The sequence below is a fragment of the Miscanthus floridulus genome, chromosome 11, assembly GCF_019320115.1.
Source record: "Miscanthus floridulus cultivar M001 chromosome 11, ASM1932011v1, whole genome shotgun sequence".
NCBI classification, from domain to species: Eukaryota; Viridiplantae; Streptophyta; class Magnoliopsida; order Poales; family Poaceae; genus Miscanthus; species Miscanthus floridulus.
The window spans coordinates 83,412,112-83,422,433 of NC_089590.1; the positions used below are offsets into that span (position 1 = coordinate 83,412,112).

The following is a 10,322-nucleotide window of genomic DNA, read 5'->3' on the forward strand; positions in this document are numbered from 1 at the left end:
AGAGAGAAAATTTGAAAGAAAAAAAAAAGAGGACATTCCCATTTGGTGGGGATTTTGTTCTTTGGTTTTGACATTGTCCCTGGTTTTAGTGGGCTCACATATCGGTCCAAAGTCAGCGGCCTGCATTGGCCCAAGGCCCAGATTTTGTTGCCTAGAACGTTAAATCGCAGCCCAAGCATGGCCCAAGCTGCAACTGCAACCCCAAACCTCCGCTAGTTCGTCGCGACGGCGGCGTGGGTACATCTCGTCACTTCTCGATACTTGTCTTCCTTACTATATCGGGACGGCACATAGTCTGATGGCAGACACCGCCGTCGGCCCGTCGCATCGCCGCCCCAAGCGATTTCGCGGGCCATACCATCAGTTGCTTTCGCTTGCAAATTTGCTGCAGAATCAGTTCGTCGCCTTTCTTAGGAATTTTTTCTTGAGCTAGAGCTTGTGGCCTTGTGGCTGTGAGTGGCAAACGAATTCTGTAATATAAACCTAATGACTAATAAAGTAATAAACTCTTTCAGCCTAGCTAGGCTTCCTGAAGATGGTACGTGTAACACCTTTGCGCTCTTCTTACATAATAAAAAACATGCCACGGCACGGTCCCGACTCTCGAAAATATAAAGGCTGGATGTGAGTTTGGTTTGCAACATTTGCGTTCTCTTACTAGACTTCGAGTTTAGTATAACACAGAAGATTGCACTTACTTTTCTTGTTCTTTTTTTAGTGTAGCTGTGGGCTGTGGCTTTATTATCTTTCGAATTCTTAAAGCCCAAATACTAACTTTATCATTATATTATAATAATAACTTCATCGCTCATGATATCTGTTGCTGTGGAACAAATGAGCCAGCAGCATATAAGCTCGGCTGGTTGCTGCAGGTTTGTTGTGAGAGGAAAACACTGTTGACTGGCTGATAAGCCCTGGCTGAAACCAACAAGCAAGCAGGCTGAAAGTGTAGTGGAGCTTTTATCTTTTTCTTTCCCTCCTTTTTTCCGATAGTGTATTGTAACCTCAGTTGATCACTCAGTAGTCAGTCAATGACTACTGAGTGATTTAATCCAGTACTATTTCCTCCATAAAGCAGTCTTTATGATGGCAGGTACTTCTAGATGAACTAGCCACTACTGGTTGACATCTCTGTAAGCACTGCAACAGATTTTTGTACACGGGTATTAAAAATTGCACGCGACCACTATAACATCCAGCTTTCTTTGTATTAGGCAACTGCAAATGTGAAGAGAATCAGGCTAATGCCATATCTTTGATTTTTTTTTTCTTTCGTGAATAATTTTCTTTAGTTAACCTAATCTACAACTGCCAACACTTGCAGCTGCATCTGTGCAAGCGAGAAGAGAACAAAAGACATCTCTTTTTGTTTTGCGGCTTTGTGGTTTTTTTCATCAGACTACGTATACACACAAGCACCTGCAATATGTGTATCAGTTGTTGTACCTGTACCTAACTAAGCTTCCAGGCTTTGCCTCCTTTCATGCTGAACTTCTTAAGCCTCCCAAAGAACATCACAACAATGAGTATGAGTTTGCCGGAGTCGCTCCACCTCCCGGCAAAACCAGTCCATCTGTCTGTACAGACTCCATCTGGATTGATCTGCCTGCTGCAGCTGTAGCCCATTGAGAAACCAACATTTCCATAAGCACTGCATGCAGAACGTAGCCAAGACATGTCAGATCAAAGGTAGCAAACCTTCCAAGAAACAGAGCACAAATGTGAATTCGTTTCAGTCTCCATTCTAGTTAGGCATGTGGCATTTACACATATATTTTCGATTTGTTTTATATGCATGGGAATTTTTTTTCTCCTTGAACTACTCTTACCTGACGACTTCGACAACAATGCTGAGCACGTTGAAGTTCAGGGGATCTTCTTTGAGCTTTCTCCTCTCGGTGATGCAGATGGCGATCACAAAGATGGTCAAGTAGGAGAGTTGTGACAAGACTGTGCTCTTGGGCAGCCTTATTCCTTGACTCTCCGTGGAATGATGACCCCTCTTGGAATTCTCTTCAAATGGAAACCATGTCGTGTATGGAGGAAGATACCTAGTAGAAGTAAAAAAACAAGCAGATTTGAGATGAGAAACACTGGACAAACAAAACATCACCTCCTATTTACCATTTTTTACTTAAGGTTACAGTACATGACCGGCAATTTTTTTTTTGTTGGTCAGATGGTACAGGTTAGACTGCTTTACGCAAACTGAAGGCCATGATCTACAATAACTGCCTTCATTTTCAATATCTGTTCATGCCAGGCTAGAGTCCATCCACTTTATCGAGAGAATTCAGGAAGTTTTTATGTGAATTATTCTGTCCTGATGTTCTTGACCCATATGGGATCCGATCCTCTTGGTATGCGGGCAAGGTCAGCTGAGCTCTTTACCTACTTTGCCTGTCTGCAAAACTAGATAATAGTGCTTGGCTTGGCTTCAAAGAGCCCAATTTGGACAAAACTACCCAAACCAATCGTGGTGCACCCCCGATCCATAAAACTGATAAGAGTCTCTGTTGGATGCTGTCATTCGTAAATGGTAGGCTTCCATTTCACGGGAAATTTAAAGAAAAGGTGGTCTTCCTACCACCAGGCCGGATTTGCTTGGGAATTGGAACGCCACAGCATATTCTCGGAAGCAGCTGAACGAAGGTAGCATGTGGAGGTAGCATGGGCCTTTTTTGACCTGGAAGCTATCAATCAACATCTTGAATTCTTGATTCTCTGGTTGTCTCGACTGAATTTGAATGTTGCTTTGTGCTTACGTGAAGCTCACCGGTCGCTCTTCATTTCCGGTCCAATATTGGGTGCTTGCGGGGAAAAAAAAACTTTTTTTACGTGTTTTTTCGCTGACTCTTCCATTTTTTCTAGTTATTTTGCTCTATTATTGGCAGAACGGTGAAGCCGAGGAGGTAACCTTGGATGAATATAAGAAATTGTGCCGTCACCTACCTAAGGCGGAAACCTAAGTACCTGCCAATTTGTCCCTTAAAAAAAAGCAGCAATGATTCATGAGTCGAAAATTCGGTCCCGGTGGTTGTCCCGTAGCACGGAGAAGATTCCCAAGGATCGCAGATTACCATTACTTAGTTTATTAGGATTCACAGGCAAGTGAACACGCATCAGAACTTTTAGTTTCATAATCGTTCTGCTTTCTATTGCATCGTGCATAATGATATATGAGCTATGTACTTCACTGTGTTCAATGATACCACAGGCTAAGAGCATTTTGCAGTTTCGGACGGATGGAACTAGCTAGTGTACTAGTGATATGCAAGTGCATGCAACGATTGAAAGTACACGCGTCATATATATGGATATGGAGTGTGTTTGGTTATCATCTTAGACCTAGCTTAGCCCAGCTTGAACTTATCAGCCTGACATATCAGTAATAGAGCAGTGTTTTTCTTTCACAACAAATCAGCGTCAGCCGACTTATCAGCCACAGAAACCCATAAGCCGAACAGCTCCGTTGTTGTTTGATTTACTTGTCTTAGGTAAGCCTGGCTTATCTAGATCCTATTTAGGAGCTGTTCGGTTCTCCCGGATTGCACCAGGAATAGTTCCAACTGATCAAAAGGTCATGTAAATTAGGCTAACAATCCGGATAGGAATTGTTCCAGGATGGATCCCCAGGAACCGAACAAGCCGTTGATTGGTTAGTTCGGATATACTCATCTTGTTCCTGTGAAGGTGAGCTTAATTTAATTCAATCACCGCTCATGCAGTTCACCGCCACTGCATCTCCTCCTAGTGTGAGGAGGAGGAGGTCAGCCACGAGCGCACACCTGGCAGATGGAGGAGGAGGAGGAGGACGGCAGCGACCGTGGTGCATGCGGAAAAGGAGACGGCAGCTGTCGTGGCGCGCGACAGGCCGTGCAGGAGCAGGGGCGGGGAGGCAGTGGTCCTCTGACGGACAGGCACAAGAAGGCGGTGGTCCTCCAGCGAATTCCGTGTGAACGGGGGCGGCAGGAGCAGACGACGACGATGCTACGACCTCTGACATTGACGAAGAGAAAACACCGGGTGGTGAAGCGAGCGCGGGCGCAAACCTGGGTAAGGGAAACGCCCCCCCCCCCCCCCCCCCCCCCCCCCCCCCCCCCCCCCTTGTTTTCACCTGGCTTGACTAGGTGGGGCCTAGCTTGGAAACATGTTCAGCCAACCAAACAGGTTGTTGGCTCCGTGGACCAAACACAGCCACGGTGCATTCTAGTAGGCATCGGCAACTGATAGCGTACCGCTGCCTCGATCGTGAGCTCCAAATCCATAACGTGAACTGCGATGCACACGGAGCCGAGAAGCCGCCGGAGTGAGAGAGGGGGGGGCAGTCAGGGAGACACTCACATCATGAGGACGATGAGCACGAGGATGGCCGTCGCCAGTGTGGAGAGGTCAAGGGTGGACTCGCCGGTGTGCCGAGAGTTCACGGCGAGGAACAGCGCGTTGGACAGCTTCTCCCCCGCGCTCAGCCCCCGCAGCGCGCCGCCCCACTCCATCGCGCACACCAGCGCCACCTGCACAGCGATGAAGAGCGCCACCGTCCCGGCGAGCATCCAGCACCGCCTCGCCGGGAGCAGGTGGTAGTACTCCGTCGCCTCCCTGCCCTTCCTGACGATCTCCGCGATCTCCTCCCGCCGCGTGGCCGCGGCCGCCACCCACACGCACGCGGCCACCAGCGGCGGGAACAGCGTGTTGCCCACCAGCGCCTGCGGCACGAGCAGAAGCTGCAGCGGCACGTCCCGGCTGAACACCATCATGTTCTCGTTCGTCGGCATGAACCCGCAGCTGGAGAACGTGGACACCGTCGTGAACACCGAGAAGGTCCACACGTTCAGGGCCTTGCGCCGCAGCGTCTGCCTCGCGCCGGGCGCGGCGTAGACGTATGCCGCGACGGCGACAGCGCCCACCGCGTGCACCACCACGAGGATGGCCAGGACGATGTAGAACAGCGAGCGCACCGCATTGCGCCGCAGAATCTTCGCGTCTACCGGGATGTCTTCGTTCTCTTCGGTGACCGTAGTAGTTATCGACCTCGAGTCGGCGTCGGCGTCGGCGTCATCGGCCTCGGCGCCGGTGGTCTCGAGCTCGATATCGTCGTCGTGGCTATCGACGCGCCGGGATCTGTTTATGATCTGCTTCCTCATCTTGGACCATTTGGATGCGAGGCCCACGAGCGACAGGAACACCTCGCCGCCGCCGAACATGAGAGCTGTGAGCACCAGGAGCTGGCCGTTGGAGAACACCTCCATCTCGACGGCGGACATGCTGGACACCGTCGCGGCCGACACGGCGGTGTAGAACATGTCGATGCCGCGGGGTCTCCTGCCGGATGCCCGAACCTTGAGCGCCTCGAGGAGGCCCCACCCGACGCAGGAGATGGCGACGAAGTAGACGACGTGGACGAAGAGCGAGTTGAGGCGCGCGGCAACGTCGACGGCGCGGCGCCACGCCTGGCCCGCGCTGCACCGGAGCGTGCGCCGCGACCGTGCCACGCGGTCCGTGACCTGGTGGTGCGTGTAGGCCTTGGAGACCGAGAACACGAGGGACATTGCGCTGTCGAGCACCGCCGCCGAGCACCGGCGCAGGTGCTGCAGGAACCCGGCGAGCTTATGCGCTCCGGTTGCCATTGTAGCGCTGGCGCTGTTATGTGGGACTCGCCGAGCTATGTGCATGTGCATGCGTGTTCTCTGCGTGCCTTGGGTGCCTTCGACACACACCTGCACCTGTATATATATATGCAAGTGATGCGGAGGGCTTCAACGTAACCTCCGCTTCTAGTTGCAACACGTGGATAGTATTGTGTGCTCAACTTGCCTCCCTCTGCTATAAAGAAATTCACAACTGAGAAATTCACGACTTATTCCCGTGACTAAAATTTAGCTACTAAAACCAATAACTAAACTTTAGTCATCTCTGTTTGGTTCTAGTGATTAAAAATGACTAAAGATCATTAAACCAGTTCAACAAAGACCAAACTACTCTTAATAAATGCACAAATCAAGGTGGAGGACCAGCAATAATGAGGGACAGCCCCTGTCCACTGGGCACTTTAGCCCACTTTAGCACATCCTTGGGTCTATTTTAATTCCTTCTTAGTTAGTTTATTTGGCAGTTTAGTAGCTAAAGTGACTAAAGTTTAGTAGCTAAAATTTAGTAGGGAAAACCAAACACGCCCTTTAGTGAAAAATACCATCCCACTTGTACTATCCCCACCCCCTCCTTTTTTGGGGAAAAAAACTTCCAGAAGCCACAAGTGAGATGAGAATATTCACGCTGCACCAAACAGTAAGAATGAAACTCTTCTAATATACTCTCTCCGTCCCAAAATAAGTGACGCTATGGGATGCGTGCGGAACAAACTTTCTCAACTTTGAATAGGTTTGTAGAAAATATTAGCAATATTTATATGCCCAAATAAGTTTATTACGAAAATATGTTCAATTATTCGTCTAATAATACTAATTATGCACCCTAAAGATTTTTATATATGTTTGGTCAAAGTTAAAAAAAAGTTTGACTTTTCGAAAAATGAGAATGACACTTATTTTAGGACGGATGGAGTAAGTCTTCATATTTAGAGTAATATATTTTTACATAGGTATTTACGGTCCAAGTGCCATATTAAAAACCATGTTGACGTTGTACCGGGCTTATTATGGATCTGTTTGGTTCAGTCATGAGTCGAAAAAAGCTAATGTGAGATATAAGCTATGAAGAAACTGTTGTGAGCTATGCTGTGCTATAAAAAAATTATAAAGCGTTTGGTTAAAATAACTATAAAACTTATTTCTCTTTATCTTCCTTAAGCAGTAAAGCGTCACTTTATTTCTACTTATTTAGAAAAGCAGAAAGTTGAAAGTCAAAAGTAGGATTCAAGGGGCTAAAACATTATATTACACAAAAATAGTCTGGGGCGGAGCCAAGAAGTTAATTTTTTGAATGTTAAAGGGGCCAGCAATGTTAAATTTTTCAAAATTTATTTGAATCTCAAAAAATTCAGTTAAGATTTCACATTCAGACACTACCGGAATCCTCAAATTTGCCAGAGTATTTTTATGTTTGCCGAGTGTATTCCCTCGGGCACTCGGCGAACAAGTTCTTTGCCGAGTGCTGCGCTAAAAACACTCGGCAAAAAAAACACTCGGCTAAGAGGGGATTTGCTGAGTGTCAAAAAAAACACTCGGCAAAGAGGGTTTTTGCCGAGTGTAAAAAACACTCGGCAAAGAAATAAAATCTTTTTTTCTGGAAAAGGAGAAGAAAAAAAATGAAAAAAAAACTTTGCCGAGTGCTCAGATCTAGAACACTCGGCAAAGAAATAAAATCTTTTTCTGGAAAAGAAGGAGAAGAAAAAAATAAAAAAAACTTTGCCGAGTGCTCAGATCTAGAATACCCGACAAAGAAATTTTGCTACAACTCTCTGGTCGTCCTCCTTTCCCGCACTGCCCCGCCTCCCTCCTCCTTTCCCGCCCCGCCCCGCCTCCCTCTCTCCAAACCCGCGCGCCTGTCCCTTCCTCCTTTCCCGCACCGCCCTGCCTCCCTCTCCGGCCGCTGCCCCGGCCCCTCCTCTCCCTCTCTACGGCCGCCGCCCCACCCCTCTTCCCCAGATCCGGCCGTCTCACCGCCCCTCCTCCCCGGATCCGGCAGTCCTCCTTTCCCCCAACGCCCCGCCTCCCTCCTCCTTTCATGCACCACCCCACCTCCCTCTCTCTAAATCCGTGTGCCCGGCCCCTTCTCCTTTCCCGCACCGCCCCTCCTCCCTCTCCGGCCGCTGCCCCGGCCCCTCCTCTCCCTCTCTCCGGCCGCCATCCCGCCCCTCCTCTCCCTTTCTTCGGCCGCGGCCCCGCCCCTCTTCCCTGGATCCGGCCGCCGCACCGCCCCTCCTCCCCGGATTCGCGCGGGGACTCGCGGGGCGAGGCCTCGCGTCGGGGGCCCCGCGAGAGGCGGCGGACTTCGTGGTGGTGGGCGCGATGGCTGACCGCGAGGTGGTCGTGGTCAAGGCGGGCCCTAGCTTCGGCACCGGCAACTCTGGCGTGGTGGCATGGCGGGCTTGGTGGCGGCGGGAGGCAGCTCGGGCGTGGTGGCGGCGGGAGGCAACTCGGTGGTGGCATGGCGGCGGGAGGCAGCTCGGTGGTGGCGGCGGGAGGCAGCTCGGTGGTGGGCGGCAGCCGGTGGTGCTTGTTTTTTTTTATTTTTTTCGAAAAATGTTTGTCGAGTGTCGGTTTATCACTCAGCAAAGTGTTTGCCGAGTGCTCGACAAAAAACACTCGGCAAAGCCAGCTTTGCTGAGTCTTTGTTCACTAAATATAACACTCAGCAAAGCCTTTGTCTAGTGTTTCTTTAGGCTTCCTCGTGTGCCCTGGACACACGACAAAGCTACTGAGGCGGCCTTTCTGTTTTATCAGTTTGGTTAGTGTTGTGCTTTTGACAGCTAAAATACAGCCTGTATCTTGGATCAAAGCAAAGTATATACCCATCGATCACGTTACATCCATCGTTTTTGTCAGTGCAGGAATTAAAGGCAGCCACTCTTACACAGCAACAGTGATGGATTATCATGAAAATAGCTTGGCCACACTACTAACTAGCTCCGTTGAATAAGGAGATGATGTGCACGTTGATATCTTCTGTGTTATGTCTATCGCCTGTTTGTTTGGCTTATAAGTCGTACTTTTTCAGCCAACAAATAGTATTTTTCTTTCACAATAAATCAGTCAAAAATACTTTCAGCCATGACTTATCAGCTAAGCGAACAAGACATATAAGGTGAGGGCGTGCATTAATTTGGTACTACAACAAACAACTGTGGCTGAAGCCGTAGTTCTGGTCAAACTATATTCACTATAAGATTCACATTCACATTTACCACTGGTTTTTAATCGCCGTGCGCTACACTTCGATCTATCAAACACGTGGCATTCAACAAGAAGTTCCGTTTCATACTTCAGCCTCCATGTGAATTGTGCGGAATATTTTTTAGCACCTCGGCGACTATGCTGTGGTAATAATCGAACCAGCGTGTGGTCGTACATGTTCGCTTTTTTTATAATCCGATTTCTTTAGCTTCTTTTTCTAGTAGGAACAGTGTTTTTCTCTCACAACAAATTAGTCGGAATAGTATTTTGACTTCTTTTTCCAGCGAAGCGAACGGAACCATAATATGCACTCCCCATTTCAAAATATAATAAGTCGTGGCTTGACCCAAAACGGTCTTTACAGTTATACTTTAGAGATGTATTTCTGGCAACAAAATCATGATCACACATGATATATAGCGCTTTCAAATATAAATCCAATTATATATAGCTCTTGTACGACAAAGTTTGCAACTTATATGACTAATTATAATACTGTAGTAGTTGAAAAGTGCCAGGTTTGAAAATTGCTAAAGTGCATAGGCGCTTTATAAAAAAAATGGCGGGAGTACCATTACCATGTGTATCCTCGTTTAAAATGCATGCGTGCATTTTTAGCAGTTTGCTTTATTTGTTCTCTAGTCTCTATTTATCTGCCCCTCTCAGCATGTATATATAGTCAAACCTTGACAACACAGGGTTATAAAATGTGATTGTTGGTACGGTTAACCAACATTCTAGAGTTTTTTTTTTTTTTTTGCTTGTTTGTCAGAACACGCATTTTGCACTTTTGTTCCCTTGCAACTCGCAAGAACCAACATGGCCCTTGTTTAGTTCCACCCCAATTTCCCAAAAGTTGCTACAGTACCTGTCACATCGAATGTTTGCGGCTCGTGTATGGAGCATTAAATGTAGATGAAAAGAAAAACTAATTACACAGTTTGGTGGGAAATTGCGAGACGAACGTTTTGAGCCTAATTGTTCCATGTTTGAACACTATTTGCCAAATAAAAACGAACGTGCTACAGTAGCCCCAAAATCCAAATTCCTGGAACTAAACAAGGGCATGGAAGAAGGGAAGCAGTGGCAGTACGCGCTGTCAGAAGCTTGGAAACACGTGACCTAATTGGCGCCTTGAGCTGAGCATCCTTTGCCTTTGGGGCTCCATTCCCGCCGTGCTGGGTCCGCCGCTGCATGGAAGGGCGCAACACACGGAGCTTGGTGAGCCGAGCCGGTGTCCGTTCAGATCGGCGGCGCGCGGCGGTGCCGGTCGCGTGTGTGTGGGCGGCGCAACCGCAAGTCCGCAACCAAACCCGGCTGTACACATCGCAAGCAAGTGAACATTAGATCGATGTTGATACGTGTATATTGTTATGTGTCTTTATACATGCATAATTCTAACTTAATTTTTCTGCTTTCTGCCGTACGTACTTTATTAATTTTCGTATGTCTGTATATCCCAATTCCATT

At 48.0% G+C, this 10,322-nt stretch overlaps 1 protein-coding gene across 1 annotated transcript; it reads right to left on the minus strand.

Moving 5' to 3' along the window:
• Positions 1 to 1,194: 1,194 nt before the first annotated feature.
• On the minus strand, positions 1,195 to 5,695 carry LOC136493629 (probable cation transporter HKT1;4). The gene is made up of 3 exons (XM_066489726.1): positions 4,345 to 5,695; positions 1,830 to 2,051; positions 1,195 to 1,651 (listed from the first exon to the last, which is right to left on the minus strand). Exons 1-3 carry the CDS (start codon positions 5,676 to 5,678, stop codon positions 1,453 to 1,455), a joined length of 1,755 nt encoding a protein of 584 aa, XP_066345823.1. The 5' UTR covers positions 5,679 to 5,695; the 3' UTR covers positions 1,195 to 1,452.
• Between the last annotated feature and the right edge of the window lie 4,627 nt (positions 5,696 to 10,322).